The sequence below is a fragment of the Hypomesus nipponensis genome, chromosome 24, assembly GCF_054491055.1.
Source record: "Hypomesus nipponensis isolate SF chromosome 24, ASM5449105v1, whole genome shotgun sequence".
NCBI classification, from domain to species: Eukaryota; Metazoa; Chordata; class Actinopteri; order Osmeriformes; family Osmeridae; genus Hypomesus; species Hypomesus nipponensis.
In genome coordinates this window covers 10,984,952-11,002,500 of record NC_140384.1, presented here as the reverse complement: position 1 = coordinate 11,002,500, position 17,549 = coordinate 10,984,952, and the positions used below count along the sequence as shown (strand labels likewise).

The following is a 17,549-nucleotide window of genomic DNA, read 5'->3' as shown; positions in this document are numbered from 1 at the left end:
AGTGTTGTGTTGCTTCCTCAGGGTTCAGGCACGTGACCCACTGGGACAAGATGGAGCAGCACAGCAGAAGGTAAGACACTTTCTCTCCCTAGCGGAGACCAGGACCTGGGGAGACCAGGACCTGGGGAGACCATCTCATCATCTTCAAGAAGCGGACAGAGGGGGAGAAAGACCTCAGTAGATCCCTGTCTTCCCCTCCGCCCCCCCCAATCCCTCCCAACCTCTGATCTATTTATAAACCAGGGAATCAAAGAGCCAATTAAACCTGGGCTCTTCAGTTTTTCGGGCCAGATGGACACAGAGAAAGGGGGGTGGGGTCAGGGCTGTGGGGGGTGGGGTCAGGGCTGTGGGGGGTGGGGTCAGGGCTGTGGGGGGTGGGGTCAGGGCTGTGGGGGGTGGGGTCAGGGCTGTGGGGGGTGGGGTCAGGGCTGTGGGGGGTGGGGTCAGGGCTGTGGGGGGTGGGGTGGTGGGGGTAGTGTATTGTAGGCAGTGGGAGGCAGTCTGCTTCCTCAGCCTGTATCATGATCACCTGGTGGTGACTGTCCAGGAGAACAGCAGCATGATGATGATGTCAGGGTGCTGGGTAGTCATTCAGCTGCAGACCCTCTCCACATGGTTCCTCTGCTGTGCGTTCCTCCGGCCTGCAGGTGGCACTCTCCTCTCAGCATGAGCTAAGCTGCCGTCGCCCGGGGCGACCTGGGGAGGATGACAGCCGTGAGCCCTATGACGGGCCAGGAGGAGGGGGCGTCCGGGGCTGCGGGGGGTCAGAGGGGGCCTGGATGGAGCCGACAGGACAGCTCTGACATCCACACGGATGAGGAGGGCGCCCCCACGCGCCGCCTCACCCCTCTGGAGAGACTGAACCTGGACATGTGCCAGGATGACAGGTACCTCAGGGAGACTGCTGGCCCTGAGCAGTGGCAGTCATCATCGGACCAGATAAGCATCCTGTCACTGTTTTAAGTGTGTGTGTGTGTGTGTGTGTGTGTACCAGGGTGGTGCGGGAGCTGACTGTGGGTCGGAGGATTGGCTTCTACAAGGTCCGGGGAGAGATCGGCTCGGGAAACTTCTCCCACGTCAAACTGGGCATCCACGCCCTCACCAAAGGTGAGCAGTCTGTCTACCTTTCTGTCCACCTGTCTATCTACATGTCTTTATACCTGTCTGTGTCTCCTCTGTGCCTGTATATTTGCTGCTGTCTAACCTGTGAAAACAGATTAGGTATCTGTAGTTTCCCTAACGACAGCTGGAAATGCTGCTTGCCTCATCAAAGGTGTGTGTTTGTGTGGTGTGTGTGTGTGTGTGTCTCTCGCCAGGCCTTGCAAAAACAGAAAGGGCTCAGATGCATTGTGAATGCACTCTGAACGCTGTGGCGACAGTGAAACTTACACTAATCCCAGCTTTAATAATGCATGTCAATGCACAATCACACAGCACGCACCACAAAAGATCTCTTGTGGATTCTGTTACCTCAGGTCAATATGATGTCACGTTAAGACGCACACACTGGACGTCTCATGATGAGCATATGCCCTTGACTAGTAAAGCCTCTTCATCTCCCTGCTACAAGATGTTGTGTTCTCAGAGAAACACAGATTCATAATGTGTTCTGGTGAAAACCGGAGCTTTTCGCAGAAGCCACGGCTCCACAGGAGAACTCAATCAGAGGGATGTCTTCTTAAAGCCCAGCTAATCCCCAATCAGCACCAAGGACCAAGCGAACAGTAGCTTCAGGGTGGATTGGTGTTTTTTCACATCTGCCTTGCGTACAGAGGGGAATAACAAAGTGTTACTGTACTTAAGTTGACTTTTATGGTATCAGTGCTGTAGTGGCTATCTAAAAACTTAAACCTCGTAGACGTATAACCACAGTGCCAGCAGTAATAGATAGCTTTGTGTGTCTAAGTGCATGTTTGTGTAGGTGAATGTATATTTGCGTGGTTGAAAAAATATATATTTATAAAAAGCACTATATGTATAAAATAATGAAAAATACGAACCAAAAGATGTACTCAGTGTATCTGTGCTCTCCCCCCCCCCCCAGACAAGGTAGCCATCAAGATCCTGGATAAGACCAAGCTGGATCAGAAGACCCAGAGACTGCTGTCCAGGGAGATCTCCAGCATGGAGAGACTGCACCACCCCAACATCATACGGCTCTACGAGGTAGCACTCACAGACACACACACACACACACACACACACACACACACACACACACACACACACACACACACACACACACACACTCACACACACACACACACACACACACACACAGACACACACACACACACACTGCCCTTGTGTCTCTTGCGGGGCTGAACACCCCTGCCCCCCCCAAGGTGGTGGAGACGTTGTCACGGTTACACCTGGTGATGGAGTACGCGGGCGGAGGGGAGCTGTACTCCAAGATCAGCTCCGAGGGAAAGCTGTCCGACATCGACAGCAAGATGGTCTTCTCCCAGATCCTGTCAGCCGTCAAGCACATGGTCAGCCCTCCTCCTCTCCTCCCCTCCTCCTATTAACCCTTAAAGAAGAGAGGAAAATAGAGAGAAGGAGATGGAATGGAGAATGGAAGATATTGGCTCTCTCTCGCCCTCTTGTGGCCTCAAGGTGTCTCAACTTTGACTTTAATCTTTATCTTAGTCTAATCTACCCCTCCACCTTGTTTCGTGGTTGTGTCCTCCAGCACGACAACAGCATCATCCACCGGGACCTGAAGGCTGAGAATGTGTTCTACACCTGCAGCACCTGCGTCAAGGTGGGCGACTTCGGGTTCAGCACACTGAGCCGGCGTGACGAGACCCTCAACACGTTCTGCGGCTCCCCACCCTACGCCGCCCCGGAGCTGTTCCGCGACGAGCGCTACCTGGGCGTGTTCGTGGATGTGTGGGCGCTGGGGGTCATGCTGTTCTTCATGGTGACGGGGACCATGCCGTTCCGGGCTGACACGGTGGCTAAGCTGAAGCGCTGCATCCTGGACGGAGCCTACCTCGTCCCCCCCTGGGTCCCGGAGGCCTGCCAGCGCCTCATCCGGGGCATCCTCCAGCCCCAGCCGTCCGACCGCTGCAGCGTGGAGCAGATGATGGCCTGTAACTGGCTGCTGCCGGTGGATTTCCCCAGAGCCATGGAGCCCTTCCAGCTGGAGCCGTCTCACCTGGCGGAGCGCGGGCCGTCAGAGCTGGAGGAGGAGGAGGTGGAGGTGAGGGCGGCACTGCTCAGCCTGGGCATCACCTCCGAGCACATCCTCAACAACCAGGGGAAGGACTGCCGAAGCTCCATCACCGGAGTCTACCGCATCCTGCTGCACCGGGCCCACAAGCGGCGGGCGGTGGACAGCATGCCCGTGGTCACGCACGTGGTCGCGGCCAGCGGGAGCAAGAAGGACCGGCTGCGGGCATACCGGAGTCTGAGGCACACGTCCAAGCTCTGCCTGATTCTGTGACTGGGCAGGGGACACGAATCTTTTCAAGGATGTTCGAATGTTTTCAAGGACAATGTTCACTCGACAAAAAAAGATTACGTGGCTAATTGCTTGCAACACATTTTCATAGCACCCCACACATACATATATCAAGGCTTATGACCCAGCACCAAACCAGTTGTAGCATTATTCAAGAAGCAGGCATAGATCCCTCTGCCCTCCCCCTCATGGTGTTTCCCCATAAACAATATTATAATCACACTTTTTTGGTTAATGTTTCCCCAGTACTCATGATGATTGTACTTTGTAATGAATGTATCTATGTATTTCCTGCCTGTGTCCTGCACCATAAACTAATAACTAATGGAGTTTGACCGGGTTTCTCACTTCTGATCTGGGTGTAGAGAACAGTCAATAATAATGCTCAGATCGAAGGGTGACAGTTTATTTTTGTATACACTAATCTGTCAGTTCTACCTAGAACTCTGTCCTATTTAAATATGGATTAAAATATTTAAATACTCTTTGGGTCTTTATTTGTTGTATTTGCTGTGTCCTTGCATATTTATAAGTAAGCTATCTTTAAATAAAGACATTTGTGTAAGACTACATTTTGCTTAAGTCCGCTTTAGTGACATTACGTTTCTATGAGAATGACTACATCCCCCAGATGGAATGTCGCGTACGCTGCGGAAGCGGAAGTGTCTTACGTGTGACGCACTTTCTGCCTTGTTGGAAGGTGATTTCATCAGGAAGAGCATTGGCAAGAGAAACACACACATACCCAGGAAACTAGTCACTGATTCAGGCGAATGGTATTCTATCTCGAGTCTAACTTAACATAAAAGGTAAGACTATTTTTCAAACTAATCAAATAGCTGTCGAATCAAATAAGTCTATGTTGGTTATCGTTGACGACCACGCCCTCTAAGGAACAATAAGTATCGTGTTGTGTTTATTGTGTGTACATCCGCGTTAGCTCCTTATGTTCTTCCCTGGCTATGGTGGAATCTATCGGATTCACCTGTGTACACAATGTATCTAAAGTTGTAATGATCAGATGTTAACTAATTGTAGTCAGCTCGTGTTCATTGAGACAATCAAGCCGGATGCATGTGCAGATAAAGTGCGGTCTATCCAGATCAACGTTGTAAATCGAAGTCATTTTTGCATACGACATGACATGAAAAAAAGACACTTAAGTTGTTTTGAACATATGTTGTTGTCATATGTTGTTAGCTGGGCGATGAGATGGCAGCTTCCGCTAGTACATGAACGCGAATGAAAAGCTCGTATCTTGGACATTAGTTGAGTAGAACATCGATACACATGACATCATCATATATGGGCTTTAAATAATAATGGTTCATTTTAGTATATGAGCCACCAAGGCCTACCATAATTATAAATCATGAGCCTATATGGGCTTATCAGGGTTAGGGTACATGCTCGAGCACATGCTTTGCGGATGTTTACATTTGCGTTCTGATCAAAACATGTAAGATTATTCCGATTTGGCATTAGAACTAATCAGACTTCATCTTTAACCCCAACTTTAGCTAGTCTGAGAACATGAATATTTGCAAGCCTGCAAGTCTTTTTTTCCAGGCTAGATGTCCGTTATCACCGACGATCTTACGGAGATGGACGGAGCTGAGCTGTTGGGATTACTGTTCCAGGATGTTGATAGCGGCGTGGCGGATACGTTCTTTCCCAACGGAAACGGTTTTATGGAGGATTGGCTTTCCGAACAAGACGTAAGTGGAGCAATTACACAGTAATGTACTTCTAAAACTAATTCCGCCAGTATTATTATTATTTTGGTTAAAGTCTGATTATTATTATATTATTATTCTGTTTACATATGCAGCACCTGCCCAAAGTAAATTCCTTGTTTGTGAACACTTACTTGGCGATTTGATTAAACACAATTAAAATACATAAAAATATGGAGGATTATAGGGGCCAAAACTAAATAAATAAATATTATAACACAAAGCTTAAATAAATGACTAATTATATAATGTAATGCCTAATTGACAGACAAAATATATAAATTACAAATTAAATGAGACACTAAATATATAAATGTTACATGTATTTGTGTGTATATAAATACATTTACGTTTTAATGTGTTTACATTTATTTATTTATCCTTACATTTATTTATTTATCCACACATTCGTGTGACAGCCTCTCTCCTCACTGAGCCATCCGGGCTATAACACACCTTTTCTCCGGGCGTTTTTCAAGTGCCTCTTCCAACCTGTGCTTTAAAATTTGGCACCGGGAATCAAACCTTCAACCTTTGGGTTTCAAGGCAGCCGCACTCCTCACTGAGCCATCCGAACTATAACACACCTTTTCTCACTGAGCCATCCGGGCTATAACACACCTTTTCTCACTGAGCCATCCGGGCTATAACACACCTTTTCTCACTGAGCCATCCGGGCTATAACACACCTTTTCTCACTGAGCCATCCGGGCTATAACACACCTTTTCTCACTGAGCCATCCGGGCTATAACACACCTTTTCTCACTGAGCCATCCGGGCTATAACACACCTTTTCTCACTGAGCCATCCGGGCTATAACACACCTTTTCTCACTGAGCCATCCGGGCTATAACACACCTTTTCTCACTGAGCCATCCGGGCTATAACACACCTCTTCTCACTGAGCCATCGGGACTGTTAAGGTGTAGTCACTCCTCGTGGGTAGTTCACTGGGGGCGATCAAGCCAGCCATGTTGCAACTCAAAGCCTACCATTGACTTAACATTATTGACCACAAAGGCCCACCAGGGAATCAAACCTTCAACCTCTTGGTTTCAAGGCAGCTTTCACTATGGCTGGTGAAATATGGTCGCCACTCTCGGGTACTTCACTGGAATGAAGACATGGCATTGAGTAGCAGATCAAAACTCATTAGTCACACAGTCCCAAGTGGGCAGGGATCATATCTAATCAAAATGTATTTGTTCTTTTTACAAGCAATATCACAGAGAGCATCACATCACAACCACTATGCACTTAGAAATATGTTTCAAATGTAAAGTGCGTTACAAATAAAGTATATTATTATTATTATTTTGGGAGTGGATATCAAATATAAATGACATCAGTTAAGATGACTCTCCAGCTGCTTTGAACCCAAATAAAACAGTTTGACCCTGTGACATCTCATGCTCTAACATACTGAGCCTAAACTGTGAGTTGTGATTTGTGAAACACACCTGACAACCATTTGCACTGATTGGCATTAAGATCACATGACCCCGACTACGTATCCAGATAAATGAGATCTGGATCTCAGCAGGGTAAAAAAACAATAAATAATGTTCGGCCAAACTAATGTCCCCTTCAATGACTCCCATCTAAACCAACACTTTCAGAATTGCACTTGCTCACATGACACTACTGGCTCTTAAAAACCCGTTCCATAGGGCTGCGCTTTACCATCGCCACCTGGTGGTTTTCTGTGAGAACTGCACTTGTAATTCTCACTTTAAGCTACTAGATGGCGATATTGTACTGCAACCCAATGGTGGCATTTGAATAGTACCCATTTAAAAACTGCTACCATAGCGCTGTAATTTATTAGCTTCATTGGTCACATTATTCTGCAATTAATCAAAGTATGAATAAGTCAATCATCGCTAAAAAATATAATGTTACGAGTGTGATATACATATTACAATTCATCGTTTTTATGCTCATTCCAGTGATTGAATTATATTAATTCAAATTAGACTTTTCTCCATGCCAGCAGGAAGCTGAAACATGGTTATGATTCATCCACTTTTCACACACGCTGACTTTCAATGACACAATGTGAACTAGCAGAGCAGCATTCTGAGGTTTCACTCTGTCTCTCTCTCTCTCTGCCTCTCTCTCTGCCTCTCTCTCTCTGCCTCTCTCTCTCTGTCTCTCTCTCTCTGCCTCTCTCTCTCTGTCTCTCTGCCTCTCTCTCTGCCTCTCTCTCTCTCTCTGCCTCTCTCTCTCTCTCTGTCTCTCTCTCTCTCTGCCTCTCTCCCTCCCTCCCTCTCTTTCTCTCTCTCTCTGTCTGTCTGTCTCTCTCTGTCTCTCTCTCTTTCTCTCTCTCTTTCTCTCTCTCTATGTCTCTCTCTCAGATGTTGAGTGGCTTGGACACAGAGGACTTCCTGTCCAGCTTGCTGGACGTAGAAGACAACATGGCCGCCTCCTGTCCATCCCTCTCTCCCCATGGCAGCGACAGCGGCATCTCGGACCACAGCAGCTCCGGCAAAACCCCGCCGGGTTGCCCCAGTCCCCAGGGCAGCGACCCTCCGCCCAGCCCCAACTGCTACTCCCAGCCCACGTCGGTGCTCTCTGAGCTGGCCGGGGGCGCAGGCGAGGCCCAGGCTGAGAGGGCCCAGGTGGTGCAGACAGAGCACAGCTACGCCCTGCTGCAGGGAGGCCGGCCGGATGACGCCCTGCAGAGTGTGAGGGCAGACAGGCCAGACGAGGACGTCTTCATAGACCTGGGTAAGCTGGAGGGCTCCGTTAAGCTAGTCATGGTGATGGGGTGTGGAAAAACATATACAAAAAAGGAATATTGCACCACCATTGTTTTTCGGGTTAGGCTGTACATACTGACGTTTGCATGTAGTTCATGTGTGTGTGTGTGTGTGTTCCAGATGTAGTTGCTGAGTGTGTGTGTGTTCCAGATGTAGTTACTGAGTGTGTGTGTGTTCCAGATGTAGTTACTGAGTGTGTGTGTTCCAGATGTAGTTACTGAGTGTGTGTGTTCCAGATGTAGTTACTGAGTGTGTGTGTGTTCCAGATGTAGTTACTGAGTGTGTGTGTGTTCCAGATGTAGTTACTGAGTGTGTGTGTGTTCCAGATGTAGTTAATGTGTGTGTGTGTTCCAGATGTAGTTACTGAGTGTGTGTGTGTTCCAGATGAGCTGGACAGTGAAGGGATGGAGCAGGAAGACTCCAGTGAGCCCGACTGCACCCTGTCCATCGAGGACTCGTCTCAGAGCAACAACATGGACATGGTGAGCTGCAGCTCTATGACAGTGTGGACATGGTGAGCTCTATGACAGTGTGGACATGGTGAGCTGCAGCTCTATGACAGTGTGGACATGGTGAGCTCTATGACAGTGTGGACATGGTGAGCTGCAGCTCTATGACAGTGTGGACATGGTGAGCTGCAGCTCTATGACAGTGTGGACATGGTGAGCTGCAGCTCTATGACAGTGTGGACATGGTGAGCTGCAGCTCTATGACAGTGTGGACATGGTGAGCTCTATGACAGTGTGGACATGGTGAGCTCTATGACAGTGTGGACATGGTGAGCTGCAGCTCTATGACAGTGTGGACATGGTGAGCTGCAGCTCTATGACAGTGTGGACATGGTGAGCTCTATGACAATGTGGACATGGTGAGGTGCAGCTCTATGACAGTGTGGACATGGTGAGCTCTATGACAGTGTGGACATGGTGAGCTCTATGACAGTGTGGACATGGTGAGCTCTATGACAGTGTGGACATGGTGAGCTCTATGACAGTGTGGACATGGTGAGCTCTATGACAGTGTGGACATGGTGAGCTCTATGACAGTGTGGACATGGTGAGCTCTATGACAGTGTGGACATGGTGAGCTCTATGACAGTGTGGACATGGTGAGCTGCAGCTCTATGACAGTGTGGACATGGTGAGCTCTATGACAGTGTGGACATGGTGAGCTCTATGACAGTGTGGACATGGTGAGCTGCAGCTCTATGACAGTGTGGACATGGTGAGCTGCAGCTCTATGACAGTGTGGACATGGTGAGCTCTATGACAGTGTGGACATGGTGAGCTCTATGACAGTGTGGACATGGTGAGCTGCAGCTCTATGACAGTGTGGACATGGTGAGCTGCAGCTCTATGACAGTGTGGACATGGTGAGCTCTATGACAGTGTGGACATGGTGAGCTCTATGACAGTGTGGACATGGTGAGCTCTATGACAGTGTGGACATGGTGAGCTCTATGACAGTGTGGACATGGTGAGCTCTATGACAGCTTGGACATGGTGAGCTCTATGACAGTGTGGACATGGTGAGCTCTATGACAGTGTGGACATGGTGAGCTCTATGACAGTGTGGACATGGTGAGCTCTATGACAGTGTGGACATGGTGAGCTCTATGACAGTGTGGACATGGTGAGCTGCAGCTCTATGACAGTGTGGACATGGTGAGCTCTATGACAGTGTGGACATGGTGAGCTCTATGACAGTGTGGACATGGTGAGCTGCAGCTCTATGACAGTGTGGACATGGTGAGCTGCAGCTCTATGACAGTGTGGACATGGTGAGCTCTATGACAGTGTTGACATGGTGAGCTCTATGACAGTGTGGACATGGTGAGCTCTATGACAGTGTGGACATGGTGAGCTCTATGACAGTGTGGACATGGTGAGCTGCTGCTCTATGACAGTGTGGACATGGTGAGCTCTATGACAGTGTGGACATGGTGAGCTCTATGACAGTGTGGACATGGTGAGCTCTATGACAGTGTGGACATGGTGAGCTCTATGACAGTGTGGACATGGTGAGCTCTATGACAGTGTGGACATGGTGAGATCTATGACAGTGTGGACATGGTGAGCTCTATGACAGTGTGGACATGGTGAGCTCTATGACAGTGTGGACATGGTGAGCTCTATGACAGTGTGGACATGGTGAGCTCTATGACAGTGTGGACATGGTGAGATCTATGACAGTGTGGACATGGTGAGCTCTATGACAGTGTGGACATGGTGAACACACTGATTACCAGTCTTTGTTTCCTCTAGTTCCAGTTTAAGGAGATTGTTCTGACTGACGAGGAGAAGAGGCTTCTGGATAAAGAAGGAGCAAGCATCCCAGCTCACATGCCCCTCACCAAGGTAACATGCCCCTCACCATAGTAACACGCCCCTCACATTGGTAACATATCTCTCACCAAGGTAATGCCACTCACCAAGGTAACGCCACTCACGATGGTAACATGCCACTCACCATGGTAACATGCCCCTCACCATGGTAACATGAGAACATTCCCCCCGTTCCCCAGGCGGAGGAGAGGACTCTGAAGAGGGTGAGGAGGAAGATCAGGAACAAACAGTCTGCTCAGGAGAGCCGCAAGAAGAAGAAGGTGTACGTGGATGGACTGGAGAACAGGTGAGGGGGGAGGGGGGACTGGAGAACAGGTGAGGGGGGGAGGGGGGACAGGAGAACAGGTGAGGGGGGGGGGGGGGACTGGAGAACAGGGGAGGGGGGACTGGAGAACAGGTGAGGGGGGGGGGGGACTGGAGAACAGGTGAGGGGGGGAGGGGGGACTGGATAATAGGTGAGGGGGGGGGGGGGGACTGGAGAACAGGTGAGGGGGGGAGGGGGGACTGGATAATAGGTGAGGGGGGGGGGGGGACTGGAGAACAGGTGAGGGGGGGAGGGTGGACTGGAGAACAGGTGAGGGGGGAGGGGGGACTGGAGAACAGGTGAGGGGGGGAGGGGGGACTGGAGAACAGGTGAGGGGGGAGGGGGGACTGGAGAACAGGTGAGGGGGGAGGGGGGACTGGAGAACAGGTGAGGGGGGAGGGGGGACTGGAGAACAGGTTAGGGGGGGAGGGGGGACTGGAGAACAGGTGAGGGGGGGAGGGGGGACTGGAGAACAGGTGAGGGGGGGAGGGGGGACTGGAGAACAGGTGAGGGGGGGAGGGGGGACTGGAGAACAGGTGAGGGGGGGGAGGGGGGACTGGAGAACAGGTGAGGGGGGAGGGGGGACTGGAGAACAGGTGAGGGGGGAGGGGGGAGGGGGGACTGGAGAACAGGTGAGGGGGGGAGGGGGGACTGGAGAACAGGTGAGGGGGGGAGGGGGGACTGGAGAACAGGTGAGGGGGGACAGATTAGATTAATTGGAGTAAAGGGATCCTTACATAAGGGATCCTTACAGTATTTAAGGGATCCTTACAGTATTGAATTGGAGCGTGTGTGTGTGTGTGTGTGTGTTCTCTATCTTTAGGGTTGCCATGTGCACAGCCCACAACCAGGAGCTGCAGAAGAAGGTCACCCTGCTCCAGAAACAGAACATGTAAGAACTCTAGAACATTGCTGTTTGAACACCAGAACACTGCAGTTAGAACACCAGAACACTGCAGTTAGAACACTGCAGTTAGAACACTGCAGTTAGAACACTGCAGTTAGAACGCCAGAACACTGCAGTTAGAACACTGCAGTTAGAACACTGCAGTTAGAACACCAGACCACTGCAGTTAGAACTCTCTCTCTCTCCTGCAGGACTCTGATAGAGCAGCTGAAGAAGCTACAGTCCATGATGAAGATGTCCACCATGAAGACCTCCACCACCAGCACCTGCATCATGGTACACACACAGCCCTTTACCACCAGCACCTGCATCATGGTACACACACAGCCCTTTACCACCAGCACCTGCATCATGGTACACACACAGCCCTTTACCACCAGCACCTGCATCATGGTACACACACAGCCCTTTACCACCAGCACCTGCATCATGGTACACACACACACAGCCCTTTACCATCAGCACCTGCATCATGGTACACACACACACAGCCCTTTACCACCAGCACCTGCATCATGGTACACACACACACAGCCCTTTACCACCAGCACCTGCATCATGGTACACACACACACAGCCCTTTACCACCAGCACCTGCATCATGGTACACACACACACAGCCCTTTACCACCAGCACCTGCATCATGGTACACACACACACAGCCCTTTACCACCAGCACCTGCATCATGGTACACACACAGCCCTTTACCACCAGCACCTGCATCATGGTACACACACACACAGCCCAGCCCTGAGTGACGCTCCTCTCCTGCAGGTGTTCCTGCTGTCCTTCTGCCTCATCATCTTCCCCTCCGTCAACCCGTTTGGAAGGAGCCCTGGGAAGGAGCAGTACACCCCCTCCTCCAGTGAGTCCCTCACACACACACACACACACACACACACACAGACTAATCAGAGTACGTCTCTGCTGCTGTTCAGTCCACAAGCCGTGCCATGTCTCTCCCCTCCTCAGTCGTGTCCAGGACGCTGCGCTCCTTCCCTGGGGAGGACGCTCTGGACGTGTCCTACCCCGAGCCAGGCTATGTGGAGCCAGGCTATGTGGAGCCAGGCTATGTGGACGAGCCTGTGTATCTCCCCACGGTGGACAACGTAAAGGCAGTGTTTGCTGGCGGCCAGAACCACACCCCCGACCACACCCCCGACTACCAGAGGGTGGAGCAGCCCGACTCGGAGACCGGCGTCAACGGCAACAACTCCGCAGACTTCCCCAACCCCTCTGTCCAATCAGGGCAAGCGGAGCAGAGCACGGGCCACGCCCCCGAGGGCGTGGGGGCGGGGCCACGGGAGGGGGCGGGCCGGGTGGTGTTGGAGGCGGCGGGTGGAGAGGAGAGGTGGCTGGACAGGAAGCCTACTTCAGTCATCCTGCAACAGCACCGCTCAGACGAAATGTAGGAGGAGCCAGCCAGAGGGAGGGGAGGAGCTTACTGTTCAGGAGTAACGGGTGGGGTTCCCTTTATGGGAAAGGGGTGGAGCCATGTCTAAAATAAGCGTGGTTTCGGGAAAGGTGCGTGGTCACAATGCATGAAGTGTTGCGGTCATAATAGATAAAGGGGTATGGCCATATTGAACAAATGGGCGTGGTTATGGAAAGGGCGTGGTTATAATAAACACGGTGGGGGGCGGAGTCCTAACCAGGGAGTTAGCTTAAAGGGAAACAAGCCGTCCTATCAGACGTGATTTACATGAATAATTATGATCTTGAAATAATCTTACCGTCCTCTAGTCTCCCTGCTCTCTCGACTCCACAGCTGCTGCTCCCTCACAAGCCCCACACAAGCCCCACACAAGCCCCTCACAAGCCCCACACAAGCCCCTCACAAGCCCCACACAAGCCCCTCACAAGCCCCACACAAGCCCCACACGGGCTACTGAGGAGTGAGAACAAACCGTCTCTATTCAGCTCTCTCTCTGTCACTAGGGGTGGGGAGGAGGGTGGGGAGGGGGGAGGGGGGGGTGTATGGCTTACCTGTACTGGACCTGTCCCATGTTAGTACCCCATAATAATCCACACAGTCGTCGTGGAGATTGCACAGCCTGCACTCTGTAATGTATAGAATGTGAATGTCGTTCATGAAGCCTGGAAGCGTTGGAACTTTAGCCATTGCAGGACATTTGGCCCTTATTAGACTACAAACATGTTGATTCTTTTTGTTATCATTCCAGTAATGACCCTTGCAACAAGGGGACCGAGGATATAGGGTTTCTTCTAATGTACTCTTTTTTTCATTGTCTTACAAATAAAAAGCAAATATTCTTGTTAATTTGGAAATTCTTTGCACTGCGATTCGCCCCCCAGCGTGTGTGACCAGACAAACCCGCCTATTTCAGTGTTGCAGTACAAATGTAGAAATGTAATGACCTGTTTTACCAGTGAGGCATTTTTGTCACATACATGTTTTGTTAATATATGAATTGTTATTAATGAAAATCTTAAATGGTGTTGGACCCTGTCCATAGGACCTGAGGGGTTTCTGAGTGAGATTACATGTTTAATGTTGTAAGAAGCACTGATTTATATCTACTCCATAGTGCAAGTTCTGAAATGTAAATATCGACTGGAATTATTATACCTTATGTACAAGATATGTCCTTGTCCATCTATACAATGATGCACAAATAAATCCTTTTTTTTAATCAAAAAGAGTTTCTTGGGTTCTTGTTGACCGTGGTAGTTTTCTAGGTCACAGAAATAAACAGTTACAACTCAACTTATTCAATTCAACTGAGAAACTTAATTACGATCTTAGAGTTCCCCTATGAAGCGAGGGGATAAATAAATGTATTAGGGAGAGAGACATGTATTGGGGATTGTTTTGGTGAAATATGAACCTTCCGTTATATAACTGTTAAACTGTTGTGATGAGGTTTCATCAGCTTTGGGGAATAATCAGACGTAACCGTCTGACCAGCTCGTGAGTAACCCTACCGTGGCGTGACGGTGACGCATCTTGCAGCGCTGGTAATCTAGGGGAAGGGTCGCTTCCACCGTTCACCACCAGATGGGGACGTCAGCTCGGTTTTTGTAGTGGAAGCGCTCTGAAACGACTGCCGCGTCGCTAAAAGCGCATCTTTCTCTCTCAATCATATCTAGAGAACCAAGACAAGAAAACGTCTTATATGGCTACATTTTCCTAGAATAACAGTAACAATAAACATGCAGTAAAACTTTGCTATCATAAAATAATAATTATAAAAGACTGACGGACGAACAACACCTGCAGGCCCGGACATACGGGCACGTGCAATATGCTAATAAAAAGCCCAGCATGGTCATAATGGGACGATAAAGATATCTTCACTTGATGACCCCTCCACCCTCCACCCACACTATCCTCTCGCTGCCCTTTGCCTTCGTCCTGGAAAGAACAGGATGCAGTTGGGGTACGCAGCTATTATCCTGATATCGCAGTTGTCTCAGCAGTGAATCGCCACGCGCCAAGACAGGCAATCATCACGGCCTCTCTCTTCAAAACAGAGCACATGCGTGCGTGCGTGAAGAACAGGCTGTTCTCTATATCATTGTTCTGCGGAGGGAGAAAAAAACCAATTCCCTTGTCCAACGGCACAAGCATATCCCTTAAAAGGCAGGGAAAACTTGATACCGTGACCAAATTCATTCGTTTTTTTGTGTGTTTGTGCATTACAATACGGCCACTGTGTGCAAGATAGACCAAGAATAGCACGAGTAAACTGCGGGTATTAATAAACCCAGTGTTTTATAACGGACTTAAACATGTCTGACGAGTGCATAACAATTAAACAACACCACAAATAAAAGCATGTTATCCCTCCTAGGCCCGCGAGGCGTATCTCACAGCTTCTCACATATTTTGTGAAATCTAAGGAAAACAAGCCTGCTGGGGGATTTTGTACGGTGGTGATGTTGGATGTTGACAACCTTCTTGAAATTTCTTGAAAACGCCGTGTAATCCTCTGCCCCCACGTGGGGTGTTCAAAGCGCCACTCTAACCCAACAGGGACTTTCAGAGTCATCACGCGGACTGAGCCAATCACGAGAGGAAAGAGCGGAAAACACCGCCCATGCCGAGAATCTCCGTTGATCGGGTATTTAACCGCTGTAGCCCCGTGTGTTGCTCAGAATAACGCAAGCCCTCAGTGTGACTACCCGTACCATTTTATTCACAGCAAAGCTCAAGATCACTTGGATTATAATCATGACTCTGGAAGAGATTCGCGGACATGAGAGCGCGCTCGACAAGACTGATCGGTAATTACGCTTTCCTTCACATTTCAAAGTTGTGTGCAACTTCAGCTTTCAGTTTCAGCGTTTTCTGCGTTCATGTTCAAATATTGATGGAGCCTCTTTTCTTTCTCCAGAGTGCAGAACGCAGGCACAGCGCTCGAGGACATGCTGGTCTCTGCTAAGAACCAGGACTACCTCAGAGTGCAGAGCGCAGGCTCAGCGCTCGAGGAGCTTCTTGTCTCTGCTAAGAACCAGGACTACCTGACAGTCGGGGTTTACGAGTCAGCCAAAATCATGAATGTGTAAGTATTCTTACGAATCTCTTTTATTCTTGATCATCGTGCACTGCAACTTGCACAGGCACACACAAACGTATGAATCACTATTAATGCACGTCAGAATAGCAACTAATAAGGTTTTTGAACGTTTATTCTGCAGTGACCCGGACAGTGTGGCTTTCTGCGTGCTCGCTACAGACGAGGAATACGAGTGCGACATCGCGCTGCAGATCCACTTTACCCTGATTCAAGCCTTCTGCTTCGATAACGACATCAACGTGGTTCGCGTCAACGACATTGAACGCCTCGCCGATCTCGTGGGCGCTGACGAAACCGGCGAACCCAAGGACGCCCACTGCATTCTTGTCACGGTACGTTCCGAGCAACCGACCTCACGACGCCGGTCACGAGTCATCCGATAAGGGGGAGTCAACGTTCCTCCCCCGTGCATGCGCACTTCAGGCTGTTTAGATATGTGTTCCACCCGCGGGGGCAGTTCTCCGCGCACGTCACTCTGGCAAGAGTTTTGCGTTTGATTGTGCCCTTGTCATAGTTTCCCCCCGTAATTACCACGAGTCTAACCTGTTCTGTTTACTCACACAGAGTCCTAGCGCAGAGACGTGGAAAGACCCAGCCCTTGATAAGCTCAGCGCCTTCTGCGAGGAGAGCCGCAGTTTGTGCGACTGGGTTCCTACCATCACTCTGCCCGCACGCTGAACTGCGCGAGCCCCACGCCACGCTTCACGTGACGACTGAAGAAAAAAAAAAACGAACGTGAAAAGCAACGATGCCCGCCTCGATGTGAGGCAGCGGCTGTAGCCCTGGACCCAGAGAGGATTCTGGGATGGACGTTCGGTTCTCGGGGACCTTTACCCTGAGGAGGGGGGTCAAAGTTCATCCGAGGATGTGGATCGGGTCAGATGGATTATGGATGGACTGCTTTCATGACCGGAAGGTTCTGGGGGGAGTGCGAGGAGGTGGACATGATGTGACTCCTTAGTGCAGAAGAAAGGGTCGTCCGCTCTCTCTGCTGGACCCTGTGCAGCTAGGAACAGGGGAGGAGCTACAGAAAGGGCTGAAAGAAAGAAGGAATGAGATGGACAGATGAGTGCATTGTCTTTGTAACTGATCTGAGGGGAAATTGAACTCCTGCCTGAAATGAAAGAGAAACTTTGGACTTTTCTTTGAACCAAGTTTTCCTGCACCACCCTTGGGGAGGCAGCTGGGGTAAAAACCAAGATACCTCACCTCCACACACTTGATTGGACCTGCCGCTTGAAATGGACAAATATTTCTTGGATTTTTCTTGGAGAGATGCTGAAAAAAAACATGCATAATCAATGTGTTTTGCTTTTAAATTGTAACCATTTTACATGTAAATAAATGTTTCTATAAACTATACTTAATGTCTGTGTTGTCAGTTCAACTCTTATCACTTGCGTCACATCTTGATCACAGCAGGAGTGGAAGCTGATTGGGTGATCCATTTACGACAAGCCATCTGATAGGACAGAGTCATTGTAG

General features: G+C 49.7%; 3 protein-coding genes across 4 annotated transcripts in view; all 3 read left to right on the top strand.

The window, feature by feature from the left end:
- nim1ka (NIM1 serine/threonine protein kinase a) overlaps positions 1-3,951 on the top strand; it is a 6,936-nt gene extending 2,985 nt beyond the window's left edge. The window contains exons 2-7 of one of the 2 annotated variants that reach the window (XM_084690837.1): positions 22-70; positions 648-887; positions 995-1,107; positions 2,045-2,166; positions 2,346-2,492; positions 2,693-3,951. In XM_084690837.1, the coding sequence (XP_084546963.1) occupies positions 706-887; positions 995-1,107; positions 2,045-2,166; positions 2,346-2,492; positions 2,693-3,448 (1,320 nt within the window). In that variant the 5' untranslated portion in view covers positions 22-70; positions 648-705 and the 3' untranslated portion in view covers positions 3,449-3,951. Of the gene's footprint in view, positions 71-647; positions 888-994; positions 1,108-2,044; positions 2,167-2,345; positions 2,493-2,692 lie in introns of both variants that reach the window. The other variant, XM_084690838.1, reaches the window with a different exon arrangement.
- A 196-nt stretch (positions 3,952-4,147) lies between these two features.
- Positions 4,148-14,184, top strand: creb3l3l (cAMP responsive element binding protein 3-like 3 like). Its single transcript, XM_084690212.1, has 10 exons — positions 4,148-4,275; positions 5,036-5,184; positions 7,561-7,933; positions 8,350-8,447; positions 10,230-10,322; positions 10,490-10,596; positions 11,438-11,506; positions 11,713-11,797; positions 12,298-12,388; positions 12,496-14,184. The coding sequence occupies exons 2-10, from the start codon at positions 5,041-5,043 to the stop codon at positions 12,933-12,935; spliced, it is 1,500 nt and encodes a 499-aa protein (XP_084546338.1). The 5' UTR covers positions 4,148-4,275; positions 5,036-5,040; the 3' UTR covers positions 12,936-14,184.
- A 1,434-nt stretch (positions 14,185-15,618) lies between these two features.
- gadd45ga (growth arrest and DNA-damage-inducible, gamma a) lies at positions 15,619-17,426 on the top strand. Its single transcript, XM_084690213.1, has 4 exons — positions 15,619-15,771; positions 15,882-16,049; positions 16,186-16,396; positions 16,629-17,426. The coding sequence occupies exons 1-4, from the start codon at positions 15,719-15,721 to the stop codon at positions 16,740-16,742; spliced, it is 546 nt and encodes a 181-aa protein (XP_084546339.1). The 5' UTR covers positions 15,619-15,718; the 3' UTR covers positions 16,743-17,426.
- Positions 17,427-17,549: the final 123 nt, after the last annotated feature.